Raw genomic sequence first — 26,534 nt, forward strand, 5'->3', positions numbered from 1 at the left:
GCCTCGCGATTGTGACCTGCGGCACTATTGGTTTTTGAGGGCGTGGTCCTCGCCGGGAGCTGTAGTCTCCTCCGCCCCGGCGCCGTTGCCCGGGGCAACGGTCCCCTATGGCTTGAGTGCCCCGCTGAAATCTGCGGCGGCCTCCGCGGTTGGACGTCGTGGAAAGAGGTTGGAAAGTCTGATTTGGCGGCGGTAGGGCTTGGGAGAGGAATCGCGGGGAAATGGGGCGCGCTCCGGGGCTGAGCTGGGAGGGCGGCCCAGCGCCTCCTGCTTCAGCTTTTCTGTCTGGGCCCGCTGGGGAGCGTGGTCCGGTGTGGGTCTCTCCAGGCCTGGGAGAAGACCCCGGTGGTCTGAGGCGCGTCAGTGTTTTCAAAGTTTGACTTATTTATTTTTAACAACTTTATTGAGGGTTCATTTACATACCATACTGTTCACCCTTTTAAGTGTACAACTCTGTTATTTTTAGTAAACTTACCAAGTGGTGCAACTATCACCACAATCCAGCTTTAGAACTTTCCATCAATGGAAGGAGTTCCCAGTTACCCCTTTGCAGTCCATCCTGGCGCTCACCCCCAGCCCCAGGCAACCCCTGATGTGCTTTCTGAGTCTGTAGATTTGCCTTTTCTGGACAGCCCTTATAAATGGAATCATACAGTGTGTGGTATATTCCATCTGGCTACTTTAACTTATTGTAATGTGTTTGAGATTTTGCTTGTTGTTGTGTATGTTGTTATTTGTTCTTACTGCTGAATGGTATTTCACTGGACCTCAGTTCTCATCCATTCTCCAGTTAATGGAAATTTGGATTGTTTCCACTTTTCGTCTATTATGAATAATAACTATCATGAATATTTGTTTACATTTCAGTTATCTTAGGCCACATGGAGTAGAATTACTGGATCATTTGTTAACTATGGTTAACCTTTTGAGGAACCACCAGGGTATATTATTCCAAATTGGTGACTGCACCATTTTACAGTCCCCCAACAGTATATGAGGGTTTTAGTTTCTTCACATCCTCACCAACGCTTGTTATTATCTGTATTTTTGAGTGCTCGTTTCGTCAGCACATATACTATAATTTTTGGTTTTAGCCCTTCTAGTGGGCGTGAAGTGGAATTCTTCTTCTTTTTTTTTTAATCAACATCCTGTTTCCATTCTTAGGGACCGAGGGCTACCTGGAGAAGAGGATGAGCTGGGAGGGCTACTCACAGGCGCTGCACATTAGCCTGCAGGGTCTCAGTGGACTTGTTCCACCTCCTCAGACCTACCGAGATCCCAATGGTTCAGGCCACTTTCTTGGGGATGCCAGCCACCCTTAACTCCTCCAAGTTTGAAGCCCCTGCCAACTCTCACTTTGGTGTGATACTTCACAGTGGGATGTCTCACTATGGGCCTACGGATCTGGACGCAGGGCATGGGGCAGTGTGGAGAGCTTTGGCTTGCTGGGCCTTGCGTCTGCGGATCTTCCATGCAGGCTGGTGAAACCACATGGGCACACGCTGCTGCCAGTCCTTGTGGAAGTGGGGCTTCGGGATCACACCATTTCAGCTGGGCACCATGGCTGCTGCCTAAAGGCCTCCTCCGAGGGAGAACGGCCACCAAAAAGAGTCATGGTGGTTTTGATTTTCATTTTCCTAATGGCTAGTAACGCCGAACATCTTTTCATGGGCTTGTTAGCCCTGGCTTTCTTTGTGGAAATGTCTGTTCATGTCCTTGATTTATTTTTAGTTGTGTGTATTTTAAATATATCTATTTTAGTTGTAACAGATACATGACATAAAATTTACCATTTTAACCATTTTTCCATTGGTTTACTTTTAAACCTAGGGAAAATTTTAGAAGAACCAGATGCCAGAAAACCTGGCCTGGTGGTGGGGTCTCCCCACTGACCCACAGAATGCCCTGGGCTGAGTCATCTCCTGAGCCTCAGCTACAAAAATATTTGTTGTTCCAGATCAGTATGGAGACAAGGCACGGTTCTGCATCTTGTCTTTCCTGCCTTACGTATTATTATACTGTAGACATTATTATGCACACAGATCTCCCTCATTCCTTTTAATGACTGCGTAATATTCCATCATCTGAATGCTGTCTCTTGGATTTTACCAGCTCTCTGGGGATGAGTTCGGGTTTTTGATAAGTACAAACAACGCTGCTGTGACATTCCTTGAACATACATCTCTGTGCACGTTTGAGAGTATAATTGTAGGTAAATTCCCAGACGTGAAATTGCCAGGTCCCAGGGTCCATGCAACTCACATCTTCATTGCTGTTGCCAAGTTTCTCACTAAAAGGCTGCAGCAAGTACATTTCCACCCATGCCATATTTCTCCATCTTTTTACATCTTTAAAATCTTTTGAAAGTTTTATAAGTCTTGCAGTGGGTTGTTTCTGTTCTTTCAGGAAACTCTGAGAATGTGATGAAAGCTCTGGCCCTTTTTCCCGGAAAGATGTACACCAGGATGCGCACTCCACTTGTGGCTGACGTTTGGTGGGGGGACAGGGTGTGGTGCTGTGTCTGTCCAGGGCCTACCCCTCCTTCCAGGGCAGTGGTTCTCACACTTTTAAGTGAAATCAGATTTTTAGGGGACTTCAATAAATACACAGGTTGTGTTTCAACAGCTCTTTGTGAGAGAGCCGAGGACACATTGATAAAAGAAGAGCCCCAACTTGAGGTGCGACTGGGGAGCAAGACTCACTCCAACTATGGGGGAGCAGTAACTGGCAAGGCAGCGAAGCCCAATAGGGGGAGAGTGGGGCCTTCGGAATTAGACCTGAGCTTTGAATTTGCCTCAGCTGCTTACCAGCCTAACTTGGCTGGTGACCTGTGGGAGCTTTCATTTCCTCCACCTCCTTTATGAAGGTGACAATAACTGACTCACACATTTGCGTAAGGGTTAAATGAGATAATGTAGCTTTGAGCAGAGTGCCGGGCACACTGCCAGAGACAGAATTGCCAGCTCTGGTGTTTACTATGTAACATGTCTCGTTTAAGACCTGGCTTTGAATAGTAATTCATTAAGTGGTACCAAGTGTCTGAGCATTTTCCTTGTCATCACTGGGCTTGAAGGAAAGGCTCTGGTCAGACTGCAAAGGGCATTTGCTCTCCCAGGGTGGTGGGAGCCACTGAGAGATTTGAAGGCACGATCCAAACATCAGGTATTGCTACTATAAGTTTTCTTTCTTTCCTCCCTAGGATGGCTTCAACAAGAAAAACCAGCCGTCCCATGCGCGATGTCTTTGGTGATTTCAGTGATATTTCCTTAGAAGATTCAAAGATGGAAGAAATCGGAAACTTGAAAATCAATAGGAATCTCACCAAAAGAGCTCCCAGTCATAGCAGATTTCTAAAAAGAAGCCAAACTATGGGTGAAAAACACTTATTTCCAAAAGAAGATGCTGGCTTGGGGGTTGGGTCCTGTCTATCCTCAGGTAGACCCCCGACTACCGCCTCAAAGCTCAGGACCAGTGCTGTGCTCAGGAAGCTGGCCCAGATCGAATCCAAGATCGTGAATCGGAAGGTGCAGAGGGACTTGTCTGACGTGGAATCTGACCCGAAGACCTCAGATGACAGTCTTCCCAGGAGAGCAGACAAAATTCCTCCCAGGAGCACGGTTCAACTTTCTTCACAGAATACAGACAAAACCTCCCACGAGCAGGCTCGTGAAATTCCTGTCGCTGAGAGCGATACACCAAGCGGGAAGGTCAGTAGGTTTCTGAAGAAGAGAGAACCACCCATTGAAAAGCTGTCCCCTGAAGCCCATTTTGGGAAAGAGAGGAATTTTCCAACCCCCCAAAAGAAAGAACCTACTAGAAAATTCGATTCTCCAGACAGTGATGAAGAGGAAATGAAAGAGTTGCTGGGAAGCTTGATGAAATCTTCTAGAGAAAAAGAAACATGCACAGATCAGGGTTTCATGAGCACCAGAGTCAGTGAGAAAGAACAAATAGAACTATTCTTGGTAAGCTTTGCCCACATTTATTTTCAACAAAGCCTTTGCATTTGAACCTTTATGTCATAGCACTAGAGACTTTTGATAGCAGCTGCCATCCATAAGCTACCAGAGAAGGGGGTTTGAAAAGGAAACCCTTTTCTCAGACAGTTACCTATTGTGGGCCTGCTCTGTAGAGGATGGAATTTGGGACACAATAGGCAGCATTGCAATACAGTCTGACTTGTAACTAACTGTACACCACAGGACAGCACTTGGCATGACTGATTGAACACCAGCAGGGATTAATGCCATCAGCGATCCATGCCTACTTGTCACTTGTACCACACAGGAATGATTAACTAGGATTTGCTGTTCTGCTTCCATTTTTTATTGAGATGAAATTCACATAAAATTAACCATTTTTAATTGAACAATCCAGCGGCATTTAGCACATTCACAGTATTGTGCAACTACCACCTCTGTCTACTTCCAAAACGCTTTTATCAGCCCCAAAGGACACCCATTAGTCACTCCCCATCCTCACCCTCCTCCCCAGCTCTTGGCAACCACTAATCTGCTTTCTGTCTCTAGGATTTGCTGTTCTGCACATTTCATATAAATGGGATCATACAACATGTGGCCTTTTGTGTCTGGCTTCTCTCTCAGCATCATTTTTTTAGAGTTCATCTATGTTGTAGCATGTGTCAAAGCTTCATTCCTTTTTATGGCCAAATATCCCACTATGTAGATGGACCACATCATGTTTATTCTTTCATCCATTGATGGGCATATGGGTTGTTTCCACCTTTTGGACATTGTGAATCCCGTGACTACGAGTACAAGTATCTAAGTTTCTGTTTTCAGTTCTTTTGGGTATATACCTTGGAGTGGAATTACTGGTCCTGTAGTAATTCTGTATATAACTTAGTGAAGACCAAACAATTTTCCACAGTGGCTGCAGCATTTTACATTCCCACCAGCAGTGGGCAAGAGTTCTAGTTTTTCCACATTCTCGCCAACACTTGTTATTTTCTGGTTTTGATTATAGCTATCCTAGTGAATATTAAGCGATGGGAAGGCTGTGTTTTAAGGGGAAATAATCTGCATATTTTGGTTTTGTTGAAGGTCCAGGCTGTCAGATCACCTACTTGAAAATGTGTAATTAACAGTATGTATTTGAAAGTAAAGTGATATTTCTCATTACTTGTGGAGTATTTCTGATCCTAATGTTTTCTTGTCTAAATGTTATACCCTGACTTCCAGAAATGAGAAGAGAGGAGAGAAAGGGCCGCCAAGGATTAACTATCTGATCATAGAAGCCTTGGTCTCATGCAACCCACCAGCCACATTGTCCAATGATAAGGACTTATTTATCATGTTTGGTAATTTTGTTTCTTTCTTTTATTTCCGCCAAAGTAGGATCAGATCCCAACTCAACCGAAACTCCTTTTGCTACCTAGTGAGGAACTTTCCAGCCTAAAGCCACTTGGGACATCACCTCGGCCAACCTCCCCGTCGGCAGACAGGACCCTTCACAGCGTGTGCTCAAGAGCTCCCTTCCCACAGACTTACACTCCAGGGGACCCAGCCTCTTGCACGGTGTCACTTTCCATCACCAGCAATGTGTCAAAGTCAGCATCCTCGATGATGGCGCACAGCAGGCTCTCGTCCTCTCCCGGAAGGAATGAAGCTGGGACTGGGGAGGAGTTGCTCTCAGAAGCCTCCAGTGACAGCCTAAATGGTACCTACAGCCCTGTGCAAAGTTGTCACCCCGGGCAGGAACGGCAAGGCTGCCTTTAGGGTCCCCGGGCTGGTGGCCACAGGCTATTACAGGAAGTGCATGGTAGGCCTTGTCACGCCTTCAACTCCCTGACCTCCTTTCCTGGTTGAGGGGCCAGATTTTTGTTCTGTCTTTAAAGTCTTCATCCAATAACCCTGATCAATTACAGAGCAATAACCGAATTTCTTCTAGAGCTACGTGCAACGGAAAGGCCACTCGTTTTTCCTTTTCGTAAAAGAAAATTGCCTTCTTTCCTTTTTAAATTCAAAAAAGGAAACCTGTAGCCTGTCACAAATATTTCTATTATTTCCATGTTATTTAACATTTAAATTTTACTATTATATGTATTTAAGAAAGAAAGAAAAGAAAAAGATGTGCTGCCAACATGGATTGCTTCCCTCTGGGGAGCTTTATACTCAAATCTAAGCTGAATAACTGTCTTGAGTGTCTGCCGTGCGTCAGAAGGACGAGAAAGCGGCAGATGCCATCCTTGCCCCACCACGTGCTGGGTGACCATACCTCATGAATCAGTCATAGAGGAGGAAAAATAGCTTTTTCCTTTTCCCCTTCTGGGTTCTCAGCTGGGGCTCTGTAACAAAAGACAGACAGTAAACAAATATTTAATGTTAAGTTTTACATGACAGGGAGCCCTCAGAATGAAATGAAGACCTGAAGGAAGGGGTCAGACCTGAGCGTGTTTATGCTGGGTTTGATGAGAATTGGAAACGCTTGGAAAAAAACGTGAAAGGATGAAAGGAAATGAGCTAAGGGCAGTTAACTGGGAGATCCTGAACAAGGTCTGCCCATTAGTATTCCTCGCAGTGTGTCCCCTTGTCTTGACTACAAGGATGCTCCCTTCCTATGGGTAGAGGGATGACCCTTCAGGAGGGCCTACCAACCTGCTTCAGGGACGAGGTCAGAGGGTCCTTGCAGCACCGGCCATTTCTCAAGTTCCTTCAGCTTGAAATACGCAGTATGCCAGGGGGCCACCCCAGCGGGGCGAGGGAGGAAGGAGCACTGCTGACAAAGGTCCATCCCTTCCAGGTTGGGGTCAGTGGGACAGGGTCGAGGCTGTGGGTGTGAGAAAACCCCTTTGAGCCCTTTCAGGGGCTGCCAACTGCCGAATGCCACGTGGCCCAGATCCTTGATCCTGAGGGCTGGGAAGTGGGTATCCTCACCAATCTGGTCCCACTGCTGACCCGGAGGGGCCTCTCCTGGTGTCCGGACCACACCCCTTCCCCCATGCAGATGCAGCCTTGAGAGAGGGAGGCAAGCTGCTGGGAGTGGTGAATGAAAGTCTGAGTTTGGGGTCTGACATACCTGGGGTGGACGTCCTGGCCCTGCCAGTTACTGGTTGTGTAGTCTCGGCCTCTCTGTGCCTTAGTTTCTTCATTTGTAAAGTGGGGCAGAACCACGTCAGTGAGATAATGAATGTGAAGTGCCTCAGCCAGTCCTGCTTCACAGTTAAGTGTGTGCATTTAAGGGTTGGCTGATTTGACGATAATGTTATTCCTCACCCAACACTTCCAAGTGCTGGCGTCTAGTATCTCCCCTGGGGCCTTTGCCCCGGGCCAGCTAGGATGGCCTAGTTTGGAGGTTTCGTCCATGAGCGCATGTTTGGACCTACATGTCACATGAACTGAGGTGACAGCCAGTGTTAGAGGAGCTTGGAGGAGAGGGAAGGCCCTTGGACAGGAATGACAGGTGGGATTGGATCTCGTCTTACGATGGGTGAGTGGAAGAAGGCACAGGGCACAGCCCCTCAGCCTGGCATTTGGGGCCACACTCAGCTGACCGTCCCAGAGAAAATGAGCAGCTCGCTCTTTCTCTCCCTCCCACCTCCAGCTCTGTGCCTCCTGCCCAGGGGGTCACCGCTCCCTGCTAATCGTCCTCAGCACTCATGTGGTCAGGCCCTGGCGATCAGCCAGCTGGCATCCCAAAATGCGTACTCACCATCAGCTCCTATGTCCTTAACTTGCTTTAAATGAAAACGTAGGACACTTTGGGCCCAGTCTCATGTCTACCTCATGTGCCACTCCCCCAGGCCCTGCAGCCTTCTCCCCATGTCCCCCCCAGAGGTCGGGGTGCCCCTCTCACCCCTCATACCTCTGAGCACACTTGTCACCACGCATCCTTCATTGCATTGTGATCATTTGCTCATCTGTCTAGACCAGAAGGCCCAGCATTTGTTTTTATAAAGTTTTATCGGAACTCGGCCATGCCCACCCATTTACACCTGGACTGTGGTAGCTTTTACACCGTAAGGACAGGGCTGAGTAATTGTGACAGAAACAGATGGCATATGGCAGTCTAGCCTACAAAGAAGAAAATATTTACTATCTAGCCCTTTAGAGAAAACGTATGCAGACCCCCTTGCCTAGCTCATCGAGGACAGGGACGGCACATTTTCCTATCTTCCTGGAGCGTAACCCAGTGTCTACAACATGATGATAAACATTTATGGAGTAAATAAATTAGTAAATATTGTCATGTTACATTTTTAATTACAGATTTTAGAATAAATATTTTATCCCTTGACGATCTGGTTCCAGCTGTCAGTGAGAAGTTGGACTTGGAACAGAAAGTAAGTACAACCAATTTTTCATTGTAGGTCATTACATAGAAAGGCTTGCAACCATTATTCTTCATTTAGGTCAGTGATTCTTAACTGGGGGCAGTTGTGCCCCCAGGGGACACTTGGTGATATGTAGAGACAGTTTTTGGTTGTCATGACTGGGGTGGAGGGTGCTACTGACATTGAGTGGGTGGCGGCTGGGCTGGATGCTGCTCAGGGTCATGCAATGCACAGGATGGCCCCCACTTGACATTGGGCCTCAGATGTCAAGAGCGCCGCAAGAGAGACCCTGACTTAGGTGGCAACCAGCTAAAGCTACTTAATACAGCAGACAATTAAAGCCGGTCCCACTTAAACCACCCTGTAAAAACACCTGCCTGACCCATTCCAGTGCCCTATTGTGATTCTTGCCATATTAGTCACCAGCTCACTATCAAAGGCATATTTTAATAATACATAATAATGATACTAACATTTCACCCATGTGCCCCCTACACAGTTGCACTGTCTGTGTTAAATGTAGCAGCCCCGGGCTGAAATGTTTCAAGAGCCCTGCTCAAATACTCAGCCTGTCCAAATCTAATAAAGGACCAGTGTGGACTTTTTGCCTCCCGGGCCCCCAAGGGCACCCTGCACCTCATTCTAAGGCAGTGGTATTCAGAGCATGTCTATCGTTGGAAAACACTTTCCAGTTATCTCTGCCATCCTTCATTTAGAAAGAAGGTCAGAGGGAAAAGACACACAGCAAAAGCCCCTGGGCCAGGGGACCCCCGAAGGGAAGCGAGGTCTCAGAGCACCTGAGTGAGTCGTTGGCTTCCTCTGCTGGGTCCCAGTACGCTTCCAGCCTGAGGCCAGCGTCTAAGGAAACCATGGCCAGCACAGTGAGTTCGGCTTACTCAGAAGATTTCAACGTATCCCCAAGTCTGACAGCATCTGAGCCAATGGCCCATACTGAGGAGTCTCCAGATAGGACGCTGGCCACTTTGTCTGAACTCTCTGAAAGCCTGAAGACAGATCGTCCCCTGCCAACACGCGTGTCTCGAAAAAAGCGGGCCAGGGATGTTCCAAGAGTCGTGAAGGAGACGGCTGTGCAGACCCTCGACCCCGCCTTCGCCTACCAGTGGATGAAGGGTAAGCGTGTGGCTTGAGGGCCTGAGGAGGAAGGCACAGGCCATCCTTGGAAGTGTGACAAGGAGCCCCAGGGTTGGGAGCGCTGGGCTGTCATTAACCAGCTGGGGGAACCCCGGTTTCCTCTCTCATGGAGGAAGAGCAGTTAGTTGCCCCAGTTGTTTCTGATTGTCAGTTCTGAGATCTCAGACATTCTGAAAGGTACCAGAATCAAAGACTGAGGTAGTGGTTCTCAACTGGGGACATCGGTAAGGTCTGGGGCCATTTTTGGCTGTGACAGCTGGGTGACAGTTTAGTGGGCGGGGACCAGGAATGTTGCTTAACATCCTGCAGTGCCCAGGACAGTGCCACCAAAGAGTGACATGGCCCTAAACATCATCAGGGCCCGGGGTGAGTCTGGGGAGAGTGTTGAGACGGGAACTGCCTTCTGGGATAGTGTGTCCTCAAGCAGCTCGTGGGGCCCCAGCATAGGGCCTCCCAGGGCTGCTACATTGCTGGTCTAGATGGTTATCTGTGTTTCAGTGGATTCTCCTCTGTGGTGCCGGCGACATGTCTCATCATGCCCGATGTGACTTTCCAGACGTTTCTCTTACCTCCAGCATCGACTTCGGCTCTTCTGGACAGAAAGTTCCCTTTCCTTTAAATACCATCCTCCCTTTTCTTGCCTAGACATCACCCATAGTGTAGACAGAGATTCTTCCTGGACTGTGCAGAGGGGTATGATTCTCCCTGATCAGTTCATTTGGATTGAGGGGCTTAGCCACATGTCAGCCATCGTTCCAAATCCTGCCACTCACCTCCTCCCCCTTTGTCCTTGGGACAGCGGCTGGCGTGGCGGCCATTGGGCCAGCCCTGGGAAGTGCCTATGTGGACCCTGAGCCCATCGCCAGTCATGTCGTCAGTGCAGATGCAATAGAAGGTAACAGCCCAGCTTGGGGGGCCTTGAAGTGAATTGGATGCATTTTACCTGCAAATCCACACCCACCCCTGGAGGTATGGCCCCCTGCTTTAGCGCTGGATCCGGGGAATCCATTGGTGGGGACGGTCACAGCCATAGGCAGCTGTCATCTGGACCCCAGATGACAAACTGAGTGTCTCCCCAAAGGACACCAATGTCGGACAAAAGAGGACAAAAAGTAACACACTTCAAAGTCCTCCACCCCAACAGGGCTATTTTAATTTTCTGTGTTCCCCTTTGAGCCTTTTTGTCTGGAATCTCTACACATTTCTCCCCTGAAGGTACTCAGCCAGTAATGCGAGGCAGCCAGCCAGGTGGATGGGGCCCTGGCCTCCTTGCTGAGTCTAGGGGAGTCGTGGGTCCTGGGGAGGCCCAGCCCATCTGCAGCAAGAGGAAGGCACCCAACAGCCACCTTAGGGAGCCCAGACTCTGCCAGGTCCCCATGGGGCCACTGATGCTTCATATACCAGCAAGAATTTGTCTAGTACCTGCTATTTTTTTTCCCATTTTAACTTCATTTAAAAAAAATTCTTCGTTTTTAAAAATGATATTAAAATATACTGGTTGTAACATATCAAATGTTTATAGCTTTTTAAAAAATGTGATTTTTAGAAACATCAACCTCAAAGATTTTTTACTGTTACTATGTAGTTTTAATAAGGATCATTTTTAACACTTGCAGTTTTATTTTGAATTGTATTTTTATTGTACTAAAATTTTATTTTTAATTGTATTTTTTAAAGTTTTGTTTCAACACGCATATTGTCAAATTACCCTCTTTCCCATTTTTAAGTGTACAGTTCAGTCATGTCAAATAGATTCACATTGTGCACTTGTACAATACAGGTGTCAGTTTACTAACCTTTCTTTGTGTTGGACACGAAGCCTTCTGTTTCTGCCTGGGAGCGGAGCCTTCTAGAAGTACAGCTCTGAGGTTAACACCAGAGTCAGGAGAAGGCAGTTCATTTACTAGAGACAGACAAGGAATGGGCGAAGCCTTCACTACTTCCCAAGGTGGCAACACTTCTAGAAAGTGTCCAGACATAGCCGAGAGGGCGGAGGCTGCATGGCATGTGGGCCCAAAATAGCTGACGCTGATGGGTTTGAGGGTACTGGTGGGCGGACAGGGGCCTGGGGGCAACCCAGTGATGCATCGTGGGGGGCAGCCCTGACAGCTTACAGCCCGGCGGTGTTGGCGCTCAATGACATGCTAAAGCAGCAGCTGAGCCTGACGCAGCAGTTCATCGAGGCCAGCCGGCACCTGCACAGATCCCTCCTACAGTCCCTGGACCATGACACCTTCCACTACCACACCCTGGAGGAAGCCAAAGAGGTGAGCACAGCCCGGCTACCCTTTCTGGGAAGAGGGAGGGCACTCAGCCCAGGGCAGCACGGACAAGAGGGCCCAGTCACCTTCTGTCCTAGAGGAAAGAGCCTGTTTTCTTCTTGTCCACAAGAGTCCATGCAGGGACGGGGCACCAACAGCCAGCCAGCCTCAGAAGCTGGCGCAGCTCTGAGTGACCTCAGTCCAAGGCTGACTTTCTCCTCAGTGAGGGGTGCCGTCCCTTCACAAACCCTTCCCTAGTGCCACCAGGCCAGGGCCTTTCTTCTCAGTCCCATGGGCCGAAGCGCAAGGGATGTCACACTGCTTTTTCCCTTCAAAAATTTAATTTTTGTCTGATTACACAAGATGTTATTTTATAAAAACTAGAGATGTATAACTTATAAAGTCCTCTGTAATTTCAGGGATGATTGTTTTCCTTATGTAAAATAACTTATGTATATGTACGTAATATATATTTTACACAATATGTAAAATATGTTGCAATGTAATAGGTATATTATACACATTATGTATGTTTTTTAATAGAAATGGCATACGATATGAACTGGTCTGCATTTTTATCTACCAATATTTCAGTGTGTATTTTTAAATGAGGACTTTTAAAAAAGTCAATACCATTATCATACCAACACCCAATGAACTTTTTTCATACTGTTGGATATCCAGTGTTCAGATTTCTACTTGTCTCATTAAAAGGCAGACACTTTGTTCCTATTTTTTCATCAGGACCCAGACAGTTTGCACATTGAGACCGTCTGCTTTTAAGCCTCAACTGGAACAGCGGTTCTCAGACCTGAGCAGTGTCCAACCACCCCCCCACCAGGGCTGTGATTACCTGGGTTCTGTTGGCAGCAGGGTCCCACTGGGGACCCACTTTGAGAACTACTGGTCTATGTTTCCCTACCTCCCCTTTCTCGTTTTCTTGCAGTTTATTTGAAGAAAACAGGGGGTTTGTCTGACAGTCTCCCACATCCTGGACTTTGCTGATTGCACTGTAGGGTCCTTTAACTTGTTCCTTTTGGACGTCCATCAGTTGATTGCATGCAGACTGAGGTGATTTGACCACGTTGCCCACCTACAGCCCACCATGGCTTCTCACTGTCTACTTTCTGCGAGTGGCACCCAGGCCCTTCTCCCCAACTGCAGTCATTCATCCTTTCAGACTCGGCCAGGGCTTATCTTTCCTCTTCTCTTTCCATAGCATTTAACATGGCATCCTACCTTTTCTGTCAGCCTGACCAGGAGCCACTGGAGACAGGTACCATCTTCAGCACCCAAAGCCTCAGTAGGCTGAGGTGGTTGTGGTGACACATCTGTCTGTCCTCTGCCCCACAGTACATCAAGCACCACAGGCCTGCCCCGCTGACCATGGAGGATGCTCTGGAGGAGGTGAAGAAGGAGCTGTGAATGCCAGGTGAGGCTAGACTTGTGGGCTGATCTAACAAGCTGGTCCAGTACACCAGCCAAGACACGTTAGTGTTAAGGGGAAATTCGGTAGGGGTTGGGGGGAGGCAAGTGGTACCCACGGTTCACCTGAACGGAATCCCAGCTCTAGCCTTTTCTGAGCACTTGATCCCTTCTGGCGCCCCCTCCCTGGTGTGCCCAGCACCTGAGAAGATACGCCACAGGCCAGTGGAAATGGAACCTGGCTTGAGCTCTATTATCACTCATGGCAGGACAGAGGATGCCAGCTTGTCTGGAGCCTGTGGAGTTGCTCCACCTGGCCAGGTACTGGCTTCCCAATGAGCTGAGGTAGATGGGACGAGAAGCACCATTCACTAATGAGGACACAGCGCCAGGGGTCCACGCTGGGGACTCCCATGAGACCTCAGGCAGAACTTCTGACCCGACCCCACAACACAAATGAAGTCCACATTCGAGACACACCTCCTCCCTGCAGAGCCTGAGCACACATCTGACATCAACACACAGAGAAAAAGGTCTTTAAAAAAAGTCTTTATTTGAAGGCAAAACAGTAAAATCCACAAGAAATTGTTAACAGCACATTTACGCTTTATCCTGAATCAGACGCGTTTAAACAATTCACAGCTACGGGAAACCTAGAACAAAATCAAATATTTTATCACATCAGGTTGAAAAGTTGGAGAGGATTTTGCCATCTTAAAGGATTTTTCAAAAAAAGTTTCTGTACAAATAAATGGTACCACACCCCATTGCCCGTAGACGCCAAGTACGGCCAATCCTGGTGCGGTCACTCCAAGGCTCCCAGCAGAGGTGGCTCCCTTCAGGCCTCACCTCCCCTCATGGGGAGCGGGGGTTGAGAAGAAAAGTGACAGAGCAGGAGGCATGGCCGGTGGCTGCTCCCCACACTGGGTCTGAATGGGCTGTTGCACACAAGTGCTGGTGTTGGGGTTCCTCTAAGTGAAAAAACACAAGTAGATGCTAAGGATACAGATCCTTCTGGGGCGTCACTCCATGACCTGAAGATACCTCAGATCCATCTCCTTAGAGCCTTTTCTTTCTGCAGATAATAGCAAATGGCTAATGTTCAAAAAAAAAAAAAAAAAAAAGATACTCAACTAAAATAACTGAACTAAGGACCAATGTCTTGGAGGAATCAAGTTTCAAATTATCTCACTGGGGATCATCTTAGATCAATATTCTTTTTTTTTTTTTAAAAACTAAACCACTTGGAGTAAAAACGAAAGCCCTGTTCAGCTTTGCAAATCAAGGTTTTGTTGTTCCGTCTTTAAAGAGTGAGCAGTACTAGTGCCTGGCCTGATCTCTGTCATGACATATCCAGTGCGGGCAGGCGGCAGAGCTGGCCCGCTGCGCCCCTAGCCTGGGCAGCGAGCAGGCGCGCCCAGGGTTACTTCCACACAAGCCTGCTGGTTTAAGCAGAGGCTCAGATCTGACTGTGGGGAGATGGGAAACATTTGCTCCTTCAGGTGTTAAGGATTCTCATCCAGGGGGTGAGGGGCTCATGTTTCTTGCTTCACTGTCCAGGGGACGAGCTTAGGGCATCTCCTCATGTGAATCTTGCTTCTACGTTGGAGCTGGTTTGCAGGTGGGGCCTAGACCTCCCATGCAGTTGAGCATGGCACTGGTCACTCAGCATGCTGTGGTCATCATCCTCTTCTGTTGCTCCCCAGAGATGGAGGCAGTGTGAGAACCGAGCTGTCCCTACCATCTTCCACCGCCAATAAGCCAGGAAGGTCCCAAGGGCCAAGGTGCCGGTATGGCTCCTTGCCACAACTACTTGCACTCGTCCCTGGCCTTCATGCGGGCGATGAAGGAGTAGCTCTTGTTCCTGCGGTAGTTCTCGTAGGGGTCATCCAGGGCCACGCCCACACCCTTGTACTGGTCCCACTTATCCCGCACGTCCCCTCCCTTGATGGGGTCCTGAATCCCTTGCTCTTTCACGCCGAGGCCACCAGATCCACTCCAGCCTTAGGAAGAAAGAGGGGCAAGTGGTTACAACCCACAAAAGCTGAAACTGATGCCTTTACCCTGACATAAAGTTAAGTAGGGATGCATTTAAGGAGATAACATGCAAACATGCAGTTTAAAAATGTAAAGCTGATAAAGAATGCCCAGCAGAACCCTGCGGGCTTGCCCTCATTCCAGATCTTGTGGTAAGTTGGAACTTGCTCTGACTCCATCACCCCCGATCCCGAAAGCCCAGAGCGGGTCATTCATCTTCCACGGAACCTTACCCATTTTCACCAGCATCTGATGTCCTTTGTTCTCTTCCCCAAGCCTGGAGTCAGGTATAGGAGGTGCTGAATTAGAACCCAGACCAGCCGAGGAACTAAAATTAAGACAGGTTACGTCTCTTAAAAAAGAGCTGGTACATTTATTGGAATGGAAATTCTCAGAGTGTTACAGCGTGTGGCTTATGTGAATGGTCACAGCATAGGATGGACACACACACTTGTGTCTCTACCATTCTTCTTCATCCTCTTCGCCAGCCAGATAAAGGGGCTCCCTAAGATGATGGTCCCTGTCCCACACTGTGCAGCAAGGGCAGGTCACACTGAACCCCTAAAATAGTTAGAAAGAGAGCCCAGCCACTGTCTCAGGCTTTACAATGTGACCATAAAAAAGACCAGGGTGTGAGAAAAGGAGGTGCCACTGTCACCATGCTAGCACTTGGGTCCCTGAGGCACCGACCCAGCACGGGCCATCTTGAGCACGTCTTCTAATGAAACGTTTCAATATTCACAGCAAAGCCTCAGAGGGTCCAGCACTACCAGCGGATCATTGGACAGTTAAGACAGATATCTTACGGCGGGGTGGGGCTCCTGGACCGCGACCGACGTCTCCTCCCTGGGGAGTACGACTTGGACCTGGAGCGGGAGCGGGACCTCGAGCGGCTTCTTGAGGAGCGGGATCGGCTGCGGCTCCTGCAGGGAGAGTCAACAGGAGAGCCCAATGGGTCAGTCCAGCGACCATGGAGAAGCCTCAGGCCCTAATCTCTGAAAGGGGGTGTCTACCTACCTGGAGCGGGAGCGGGAGTATGAACGGGAGCATGAGCGTGACCGCGACCTTGAGTATGAGCCAGACGACTTGGAGGACCTCGAGTTGGAACGAGAGGAGGAGCGCCCTCTGCTTTTGGATCTGCTCCGAGACCTTGAGGGTCCACTGTAGGGAAAAGCTGGTGAGCTAGAGCTGGCACTTCCCAGCTCCCTGACAGGCTGAGCCCACCGCCCCCACCCCAGATTTTGGGAGGACCCTAGGGGCGCGTGTCAGAGCACGGACATGACATTCACACCAGGGTATGGTGTTCCTGAACAGCTTGGTGAATAAATAACAGCAAACTTCTCTTGTGCTGGTGTTTCAAGTTTCAACTCAGGCTTGTAAGAACAGGTCCCAGCTCCATTATCATAGGAAACCAGACCCAAGACCCAGGCAGAGGCCAGACCTGGCTTCCGCTGCCCGTATTAGGGCATGTGGGGTGATGTGTTAGCACGTGACATGACAGTGTGTCTGGTTCGGGACCTGACGCAGCCAGGGAGGCATGGTGACTTCACAGGAGATGGCAGGGATGCCTCACCTGTTCCTCTTTTCCTGGCCTTTCCTCCTTCGGGCCCGCATTTTTGCTCGGAAGAACTCGTAGAGGCCATTCTGCTCCCAGCCTTCACTGTAAGACAGGGGTGACCCCCGTGTGACCATGCCAGCCTGCCTCCCTACCCTTGCAGGGCACTGGGGAAAGCTCGTCAGGAGTAAGCACCGCCACAAGGCCTTCAGGTGTGCAGCCTCCCTCCCCATTCAGAGAGGATGCCAAGCATGGGCCACCCTTTCTCAGATGGGGAAGCCAGCTGAGGCCAGGCCACACGCCGGGAAGTAGGTCGGGACATGTGTCTAGCTCCACCCGGCTCCCAGGCCCTTCCACACTGCTATTTCAAGAAATGGCTGAGGAAGGTCTTAGGCCTGTGGTCACCATAACTGGACCAGGAGCTCTGACTCAGATGGGCACACCTGCACCCAGCATGGCACAGGAGGCAATTTCAGCTAGATTGGCAATCAGATGGCTGGGGGAGGGTATTCCGAGGAAACTGTGACAAAGCCTGGGTGTGCAACAGCCAGCTGCCTCTATAATACGCCACGTCTAAGAAAAGCCCTTCATCGAGGGCCACAATATGACATGCATTAGCCATAGCCCGGGAAGAAATAAACCCTCTAACGCAGACTGGCGATTTCTCTTAGAGACACCACACTCCTCCCCTGGGCCTCACTCTGGGCAGAAGGTATGGCTGGTAAGAGTCTTTCTTGTGAAGCAAACTCGTAGGAAGACAAGACACGAGGCGGGACAGAGGCTCCCCTCCCATCACTGGCCCCACAGCCAGACCTCCCTGAGTCTAGTACCTGTTCCTGGGCCTGTCGTGGGAGGGCGGGCTGTAAAAGGCCTCCACAGCCGCCAATAGCCTCTCGCTGGGTGGCATGGGGGGCGGAAGGCGGATGTCTTTAGGGTCCAAAGGTTTGTACTCATGGTCTTCCAGCTGCAGTGGAGAATACAGTTGTCACCGTACCTTGCCAGGGCCCCTGTAAGGCCCACCCAGGGTGCTGCGGGGGCAGGAGACAGGAGCCTGGGTTGGTGTCCAGGTTCACCCTGCCCTTCTTGGAAGGCCCACCTCCGGTAGAGCTCAGCCACATTCTAAATAGGATGGTTGAGGGTTCTTTTGAGGCCCATGAAAGCCAAAGAGTTCTTCAGAAAATGCAGACAGAAGATGCAGCCTGCAAGCTTAGGTGACGGAAAGAGCCCCTGGTTCATTGAGACACACTGTGGATCCCAGATTCCCTGTCAAGAGGCGCTGCCCTATACCCCCAACTCTGACTCGGGGCCCCATCACCTCCCTTGCAGGCCCTTTAGCAGTCACAGCAACCTTAGCCTGACCCAAAAACCAGCTCATCCCATTGGCCCCTCTGCCTCCAGCTCCCTGACACACTGGCAGACCCATCTCCATGGCCAGTCTATGGTAGCTCAGAGCGCATGAGAAGGGGCAGTAATCAGCAGGGCCCTTGGAGCCCCAGCCCCGGCTCCTCGTTCACCTCACCCCTCACATGTCCCCCTCCCCGGCCTGCAGAGTCCCACATTCTCCACAGGCACAGCTGAGACCGTCCCTTTCCTGAAATATCATTCTGTCATCAGCCCCTGGACAAGGTGGCTTCCAAGGCCAGTACTGAGAACCCATACCTCGTGCCCAGTCCAGCCTGCCCCAAGTGGTACTAAACCTGCAGAACCAGGAGGGAGGTACAGAGGGAGCAAGAGGCTGTGGGCCCCTCCTGCTGCCGCTTCAGGAACGCAAACACATGAGTCTGTGAGGAGCACACTGGCTCAGGATCATTCTCAATGACTGGCTTGGTCAAGTTCACTGGGAAGGAGGAAATGAGGGGAAGAGGCCTGGGGAAGCAGTTATTTTAATCTATGGGAAATGGGTTCCATCTGTGAACTGTTCACATGGAGAAAGAGGCACTGGCCCGAGCTCTCCGCAGACCTTACCTTCACAAGGGGGGCCATCAGCCCGGCGGGGAGATCAAAGTAGGGCACATTGGGGACAAGGCTGGGGTCATCATGGTTGATGTGGGGAGGGCCCTGTCGTCGCATGTGGGGGGGCTGCCCATTGAAGCCGTGGGGGGGAGGGCCAAAGTCAGGGTGCTGGGGCCCCCCCCAGGGCGGGTGCTCGTTGATCCCAGGATGCGGCATGCGGTGGCCAGGGTGGTGATGAGGGGGTCCCATTTCTGCAAAACAGGAACTTGTCTCAGGCCTGCAGGGAAGTCATGAGCTGGGTGGTATCAAGGGCTCAGATGTGATCTCCCACGTGACAAGTATCAGCAGAAAGGGGCTCAGGGGCAAGGACATCAACACCCACTCTCAGGGCAGTTCTGCTCAGCACCTTCTCTCACACCACTTTGCTCAGGTGATGCGGCGAGGGGGGGAGAAGCTGAGGCTCAGAGGGGCCTGTCCTGCACCCACAACAGAACCTGATGGACCTTGTGAGTGAGAGGAACTGCAGGGAAATCAGACCCCTCAAACAACGTTATGGGCTGAACTGTATCCCCTCACAAAGTCACCCCTGTCCTAACCCCCAAGACCTCCGAATGTGACTGCACTTAGATATCGGGGCCTTTAAAGTAACATAATGAAATCATATGGGTGAGCCCCAATCCAGTATGACTAGAGTCCTTATAAGAAGAGGGAATTAGGATGTAGACACACAGAAGATCATGTGAGGACACAGGGAGAAAGTGGCCATCTACAAGCCCAGGAGGCAGGCCTCAAAAAAACTAACCCTGCCGACACCTTGACCTCAGAATTCCCAAATGGGAGACAGTAAATGTCGGTTGCTGGAGCCGCCCAGTCTGTGGGACTCTGCCACAACTACCCCAGGATCCTAACATGAGCAATAACTGTGCTAAGTAGTCTCTGAGCTAAATTTATAGCTAAAGGTGGATTTAAAAATAAAGGTAGAAGCAGTAAGAGTAGGAATGAAAATTTTAAAACAGAAAATCGACAAAACTAAAGGTTCTTTGGAAAAAACAAAACGAAACAGTAAAGAAGCTGATGAAAACTGCAAGAAGGAACAGAGGACCCTGACAGCGGTGTGGGCCCTCGACTCAGCGCCTGCTGACTGCCTGCTGCCCTGGGGCTTCTTTCTCCTTCTGGAGGCTGTCTTCCCTCATCTGTAGGACAGACACACGATGATGCCCTATTCCTGGGTATGTGGGAAGAGGGACCAGGGTGTCACACCTCTACAGCTTAATGCGTGGTTGGTGCTGAAAACTAAGTTGCCAGCCTGTTCTCCTGTCTCCCCATCTCCCCAAGACCCCAAGCTGGGCTTCTCTGTCATCCCATGACTCTGGCTGTGACCTAGACTTAGAACACATCACATGCACACCAAGGACCACCAGCAGCGCCATCAGCCAGCTTAGGAGGCCAATCTGTCAGGTGCCTCCTCCAGGCAGGTGACCTGGACTTCTCTGGGTACCAGGGGAAGGAGAGGGCTGTGTGTACTGGACTGCTGACTGTCCCCTCCAAGGACACGATGCACTCACCAGTAGGGAAGTCGCCCTGGGGGTAGTCGAAGCGGTGAGGATAAGGCGGCCGCTCAAAGGGGTGCCTCGGGGGAAAGTCATCCTGCATGAAGCGGGGTGGGAAGCGGTTGAAATTGTGGGGATGTGGTGGCTGGTTGAACTGTGGGTGCTGCTGGTGGGGTGGAAAGGGCCCGCGGAAGTGCGGTGGCCGCTGCATGCGGAAGGGCGGCTCGCGCTGGCCACCACCCCAAGGTGGCTGCTCATGCTGGCTATTCCAGGGGCCCTCAAACTGGCTGTTCCAGTTGGGGTCAGGCTGGCTGTTCCAGGGCGCGTCACGCTGGCCGTTCCAGCCAGGATCCCCACGCTGTTCACCCCACATGCCCTCATGGCTGTTGTTCCAGGGTGGGCAGTGGGGTGGCCCACCCTGGTGGTGCGGGTAAGGCGGCTGCTCGGGAGGCTGCAAGACAAAGAGCAGACACGAGCGGCTCATGAGGCCCATCCAGCACCCCGCAGATATCGGCCTCTGCACTGCCCAGTACTGCAGGCTGATGGTCCGCTGGGTGCTACCCTGGGCAGGCCATGGTGCCTCGTTTACTGACCTGTTCTGGCCCCACCACTGGCCTCTCATACCTGTGCAGATAACCCAACTTCCAACTGCTGCACCTGCATCTTGGCCAATGGCTTCCTATGGGTCAGCACGCAGGTGCCACATGCCGGGAATCCGAACACCCCCTGCCCCTTGGTGGATGCTACAGAGGTGCCTCCACCACTGCTTCCAGAGTACGTGGGGAGTAGCTGAGCCCCAGGGGCCCATGGTGGCCACCCACCCTGATGTGGCCCTTCTGTCACTTCTCTCCCCTGCACTGTCCTCTGGGTCATCTCCCACAAAAACTACTTGTCCTTTCATTCTGTCTCAGGGTCTGCTGCTGGGCCCACCCCAGAAAACACGTTTCTGTGGGTTGAAGTCGATTTCAATCTCACCCAGCTGCTGCTTTGAAGACCTAAAGCCGGGACTGCAACCCACTCAGGGCTGAGGAAGGACATGCCCAGCGGAGGCCACCCAGAGGGCCTATCCCTAGGGTCACAGTTGGCTAACTCTGCTGACCGCTATCACCAGGAAGCCGGCCCAGGCCACCAGACCCTCGGGTCTTTCAAGAGAGGCCAAGAAGCCAGACTTTAAATGTGCCAACTATTTCAAAACATGTAAGACACTACACGGCCTGGCCAGGCCACAGCTTCCGACTGCGGACTGCTGACCCGGGGCAGACGCTTGGTGAGCCTCCCAGTCACGCTATGCTGGATGAGATGCCCCCTACCCTGGTCTAGAAGTTTCTGACCTCAAGAAAACGGGCAGAAATGACCAGTGTCTCAGCCCCAGAAAATGCTGCCAACCTGACATTTCTGACCTTCTCTTTCCTTAGAAGAGTGCCATGTTCTTTCCAGGGTACAAGGTGTTGACATTTTGCTAGTCAAACCAGTCAAAAAAAAGGAAAAAAAAGAGAACATACTGCTGTACTTAACTGTGTGAATTTCCTGGCACTCACATGGGGACCTCTGTTACTGATCGAAGCCCGGGGGTGGAGGTCAAGTCCTGCCTTTCTCACTCCACCCAACCTCTGCACCTCAGTAAGACCAGGCCATCACACCCAGTCCTCCAGCTTTGACCCCACTGCAGACATGTCTCCCAGCAAGCTGCTAAAAGCCCCCCCAACCTGCAGAAGCCACCCACTAACCCCCACGAAAAATACCTGCTGTTGGCCCCAAGGAGCAACGGGGTGAGGCTGATCAAACCATGGGGGCTTGTTAGGTGGGATCTGGTCGTGAGGCCCAGGACCCCGAGGGCCAGCTGTGGCAGGGTCCTGGACGCTCCCCGAGGCGTCGTACTCAGAGGAGCCAGGCATCTGGATGGGAGGCTTGCTGTCATCTGGAGCCAGGCAAGAAGGCAGTTAATGGAGGCCCCGGCAGCAGGAGGCACTGCCCAGAACGGTCTTCACCAAACACCCGGGCAGCCAGGCTGGGCTTTATTTCCCGATAAATCCTTGCTTCATGATCTCACTGAAAACTGATCGCCGCTGTGAAGGCAGCGGGAAGGGGGAGACTGCCCTTTCACAAGACACCCTTCTTGTCTAAAAACTTACAGTATCTTACTTCTACTATGTTGACTGTAGTTTGCTAAGGAATTTTATCACTGCTGAATTTTAGTAAATACCTTTAACGTATCTAGTTGAAAAATCTCTTCTTCCCATATGATCTGTTATTTTATTCGATTTTTTTAGTGTTGAGCCATCCTTACATAGTCCTGGGAAATGTCCTTTTCGGTCATGATACATTTTTAAAATACAGGGCTGAATTTCACATTTTAAGATCTTATTAAGTACTTCTACATCTTTGTTCAGAAGTGATACTGGATTACATTTTTAATTCTTCCCCTGTCCTTGCCCATTGGTGTGAAAGATAGCCTAGTCTCGAAAAATGATTTGGGCAGCTTTCCTCTCTCCTTGTTCTCTGGGGTGGTCTGTACAGAACTGTCTGGCTTTTAAGGCTTGTAAGGGTTTTGTTTTATTTACCTGTGAAATCTCATGGCCTGGAGCCTTAAACCAAATAGAATTTGGCCTGGGACTATGAAACCAGAAACCAAAGCCCTTTTTCTGGGAGGGGGCTGCTTTCTGGGGCCGCCTCTCAAGGGCGGGTGCTGAGGGGACCACGTACCAGGTTGGGTAGTTGGCGGGATGGCTGGGGTGGGCGCTGGGGCCGGCGGCGGGGCAGGGGGTGGTGGCGTGGCCTTGACTTCAGCTTCCATTTGCGGCATCTGAATTTGCTGCTGCTGCTGCTGCTGCTGCTGTTGCTGCTGCTGGGCCAGGCTGTTGACGAACTCCTCGTGCTGCGTCTTCAGGGTCTGGATCTGCTGCTGGAAGGCCAGCTGTACTGGCTGCACCACCGAGGAGTACTCACTGATAAGCGTTGCCTGATAGACAGAGAAGGGCGGCCGGCACTCAGCGCGAGTGCCTCGTGGCCCACCTTTTCTGGAGCAGCACAGGGACAAATACTGGGAAAACACCAGGAAGCTGGGGTGCTGCCACGGGCAGTGAGGCCCAGAGGCCTGGAGCAGGCAGGCGACTATAATGTAAAACAGCTTGATCCTGACAACCAGAGCATCTAACTGGATGAATCTAACTGGAAACTCGGTGATGTAGTGTGAAGTTCAGAATTTCCCTGATACTGACGTCAGGCAATGACAGCGTGCCCTGGACAGCCACGCATGGACTTTAAACATGGCTGGGACACACTCATGGACTGTGCTTACTCACTGCCTGGCTTTGAGCAAGTCACCACCTCCCTGAGCCTCAGTTTTCTCATCTGTAAAATGGGACATCATAAGAACTAACCTCTGAGGTTTTGCAGGAGAAGCCAGTGAAATGACAAGTAAAAGGGATTTGTGCGGCAGGGGCTCAGTAAACATGAGTCACTATTACAAACTCAGCAGTTGGCGTCACTGTGGTATGGCGGTACGCATCCACTTTTATTTAACACATATAAAAGTGGGTAAGGTCTAGAGAAAGTATGAATGCACTTTCGTTTGTTTCTGAGCATGAGAGCATGCTCCCTGGGGGGAGGATGGTGCTTAGGACCTTCACTGAGGGAGGTGGCCTGTATACGGTGCCTGACATTCAGCCAGGGCTGCCAGCCTCAAAAGGAGTATGAGCTGTGCTTTTTATTCCATCAGCTGTGCATGATGATGTGGTGCTGGGGCCACAGCAGATGAGACCACAGAGACCCTCCCTGCCCTGTGCCTATCCTCTGGGCAGACACACCCTCAGAGTAGAAGCAGACATGCATGGGGAGCGCTGACTGCACTGGGTGATGGCTACAGCAGCCTAGACTACATCAGGGTCTCTTCATGATCCCATGGGATCCCATGATCCCATGCCTGGAGGACCAAACGGACCAACGACACCCTGAGAGCAGGGCCTAAATCAGGCAACTGGGTCACAAGTGTGCTAGGAAAAGTTTCACCTGGGAAGGCTCACCCCTCACTATGCATGCGACGGGGCCCCCAAAGCCGCTGCTCAGACCCTGGCCCCCAATGCTCGCCAAGATCCCAGAGGAACATCTGGGAGCTCTGTTTAGAAAATGCTACCTGGACTCTGAAGTCACTGCCCACTGGCAGCTCCCAGCCCAGGCAGAGGAAGTGGGGCCCCAGGTTTAAGAGGTGGCAGCACTCACCTGGTACTGGCCAAGCCCCAGGGCCGGGCTCTGCAATTGCTGGATGATGGAGTCATCGAAGTAGCCATTCTTCTCCCATAGCTGCAGAAGCTGGACATGGGGAGGACAAGAGGCTATGTCAGGAGAAAAGTATCCCCTAGCTCCTAACCACCTCCCCCGCCCCCTTCCGGCCACACCACTTACCCGGGCGATCTTTTGCTGCTTATCCTCCTCCACGGCCAAGAAGCTGGTGCAGTAGATGGGCACCACGACCTTCTGCAGGGCGGCCAGCAGCTCCCTGGCCTGCTTGCGCTGGCTGTGAGGGAGAGACCTTCCGCGCGTCAGGGCCCTGGGGCGGGACCCGGCCACGCGCCCGTTACCATCGCGGCTCCAGCCACAGCACCCTCTGCCTTCTCAGGGAATGGGCCCCCAACCCAGCTGGGACGAGGGCTAGGCTCCCCACGAGACCTGTGCTGGCACTTGGGCCCAAGGGACAGACGGACGGCGGTGGAGGGGGGAAAGAATACAGGCTGGGGACCTTCAGAACAAGGCCTGTCACCCTGGTCTCCTTGTAAAATAACCCTTCTTTCCTGGGGTGGCATGTGGATGGACAGACATGAGACCTGTGAAAACCCCACTGTTCTCAAAGATCAGGCCAGGACTGCTGTGGGCTCAGGGTCTTATACATGGGGCCTCACTCAGCATTGTCACCCCATGCATACAGAAAACCCCAGCTCAGGCCCCAAGTTTCAGGAAGCAGAGGAAATGTGCCGGGTGTGCCTGGCACTGGGGACCTGAGGCTGGCAGGATAAGGCAGACTGTCCCCATATCCTCCCATGGGCACATGGAATATAAATGGGTAAAGCTTCTGCGGGTGTGCACTGAGGTGGCATGGGGCCCCCAGAGTGGCAGTGGCAGTGGCAGTCTGGGTGGCATATCTGTCACTTCTCAGGGAAAAACATGGGGCAGAAGGCGAGTGGCTAGAAACCCTTCCAGCACTGAGCTCATGAGGGAGCTCAGGGACAGGAGTGCCCGGGGCCAGGAAACAGGTCAGGATAAGAACAGTCCAGGCAGGAGGACAGGGCGGGTGGCTGGAGGACTGACAGGACAGTGCTATCTCTGCAGAACTGCCCTGGAGTCAGCAGAGCAGTGGGTGAAGCAGGAAGGCAGAGAAGGTTCCAAGAGGCTACTTATTTCCCAAAAGCAGAGAAATAAAGGAATGATGATGCAGGGAGGGGCCGGGTGTGGCATGGGGTGTGGAGGGTGGAGACCTGGGACACATGTGCGGCAGAAGATGGGGCAAGGTAAAGGACCGACGGAGGCAGGTCAGTTTATGCTGTCCTCATGGGCACCGTCCCCTTCAGCTGGCCAAGCCCAAAGCCAAACATAGCAGCCACACACCAGCCTCATTAGCACTGCATGCTTCTGGCTGTCCCCACCCTGGGCCTGCCTTGGCTCAGGCGTCTGGTTCCTTAAGTTAATCTTTCTCATAAGACACCAAAGAAGCCATGCAGAAGTAAACACTGGCCTGGTCTGGGGAGGGCAGAGGGAGTGGGAGGCTGAACTCATTGGGTTGAGACAGAGGACCAACAAAGGGAACCTTGCAGGAGGGACCCTGAAGCAGGGCAGTCAGGTGATTGGGGATGTGTATGTTTATCAATAGAGAAAGCTGGCAGCCGACATTGAAAGACACTAGAAGCTGCCCTAGGAGAGTAAGGAATAAAAGAATGATGGCCCCAGGTGAGGTGAGGGGTCCAGAGAAGGGCCAAGGGATAGGGGTGGGGGTGTCCTCCCAATGGAGGGCTTGTGGCTCAGATCGACCCTCCCTCAGAGTCTCTGGACAAGTGACCCCCATCCCAGGGCAGGCCAAGCTACTGTGTGCAGAGCAGCAATTGTGAGGGCCGGAAAGAGCAGGAGTGGGTAGGGCCTGAGGAGCCCTCACCAGTGGTGCAGCACATCATTGATCAGGTAGATGAGGTGCAGCCGAAGCTCGAAGTGCGCACCGTCAGCTGTGATGCGGTTCCGGAGGTGGCCGGCCATCAGCTCACAGTGTGGCGGGGACTTGGCATTGCTGAACATCCAGTTCTTCCCAGCCTGTAATAGCCAGGGCG

The 26,534-nt window shown here is 51.3% G+C and overlaps 2 protein-coding genes across 13 annotated transcripts in view; one reads left to right on the forward strand and one right to left on the reverse strand.

Moving 5' to 3' along the window:
* Positions 1 to 38: 38 nt before the first annotated feature.
* CUNH19orf44 (chromosome unknown C19orf44 homolog) lies at positions 39 to 16,509 on the forward strand. 11 transcript variants are annotated; one of them, XM_039867721.1, is made up of 11 exons: positions 56 to 192; positions 1,165 to 1,616; positions 2,407 to 2,678; positions 3,200 to 3,965; positions 5,358 to 5,679; positions 8,229 to 8,302; positions 9,010 to 9,424; positions 10,245 to 10,340; positions 11,546 to 11,712; positions 13,060 to 13,138; positions 15,913 to 16,509. In XM_039867721.1, the coding sequence occupies exons 4-10, from the start codon at positions 3,201 to 3,203 to the stop codon at positions 13,129 to 13,131; spliced, it is 1,911 nt and encodes a 636-aa protein (XP_039723655.1). In that variant the 5' UTR covers positions 56 to 192; positions 1,165 to 1,616; positions 2,407 to 2,678; position 3,200; the 3' UTR covers positions 13,132 to 13,138; positions 15,913 to 16,509. The 11 variants fall into 11 exon arrangements, with proteins under 11 accessions (XP_039723657.1, XP_039723660.1, XP_039723654.1 ...); XM_039867722.1 differs by having other exon boundaries at positions 1,165 to 1,360; XM_039867720.1 differs by having other exon boundaries at positions 47 to 168; positions 1,165 to 2,678.
* CHERP (calcium homeostasis endoplasmic reticulum protein) overlaps positions 13,665 to 26,534 on the reverse strand; it is an 18,599-nt gene continuing 5,729 nt past the window's right edge. Inside the window, exons 5-17 of one of the 2 annotated variants that reach the window (XM_039867717.1) lie at positions 26,366 to 26,517; positions 24,628 to 24,772; positions 24,445 to 24,534; positions 22,930 to 23,185; positions 21,969 to 22,144; positions 20,242 to 20,677; positions 18,689 to 18,927; positions 17,554 to 17,687; positions 16,742 to 16,828; positions 16,186 to 16,329; positions 15,975 to 16,091; positions 15,402 to 15,496; positions 13,665 to 15,134 (exon numbers count right to left, since the gene is read on the reverse strand). In XM_039867717.1, coding sequence (XP_039723651.1) covers positions 14,941 to 15,134; positions 15,402 to 15,496; positions 15,975 to 16,091; positions 16,186 to 16,329; positions 16,742 to 16,828; positions 17,554 to 17,687; positions 18,689 to 18,927; positions 20,242 to 20,677; positions 21,969 to 22,144; positions 22,930 to 23,185; positions 24,445 to 24,534; positions 24,628 to 24,772; positions 26,366 to 26,517 — 2,265 coding nt within the window. In that variant the 3' untranslated portion in view covers positions 13,665 to 14,940. The remainder of the gene's footprint in view (positions 15,135 to 15,401; positions 15,497 to 15,974; positions 16,092 to 16,185; positions 16,330 to 16,741; positions 16,829 to 17,553; positions 17,688 to 18,688; positions 18,928 to 20,241; positions 20,678 to 21,968; positions 22,145 to 22,929; positions 23,186 to 24,444; positions 24,535 to 24,627; positions 24,773 to 26,365; positions 26,518 to 26,534) is intronic. The other variant, XM_039867719.1, reaches the window with a different exon arrangement.

Source organism: Pteropus medius, unplaced genomic scaffold, assembly GCF_902729225.1.
Source record: "Pteropus medius unplaced genomic scaffold, Ma_sr-lr_union100, whole genome shotgun sequence".
In the NCBI taxonomy this organism is placed as follows: domain Eukaryota; kingdom Metazoa; phylum Chordata; class Mammalia; order Chiroptera; family Pteropodidae; genus Pteropus; species Pteropus medius.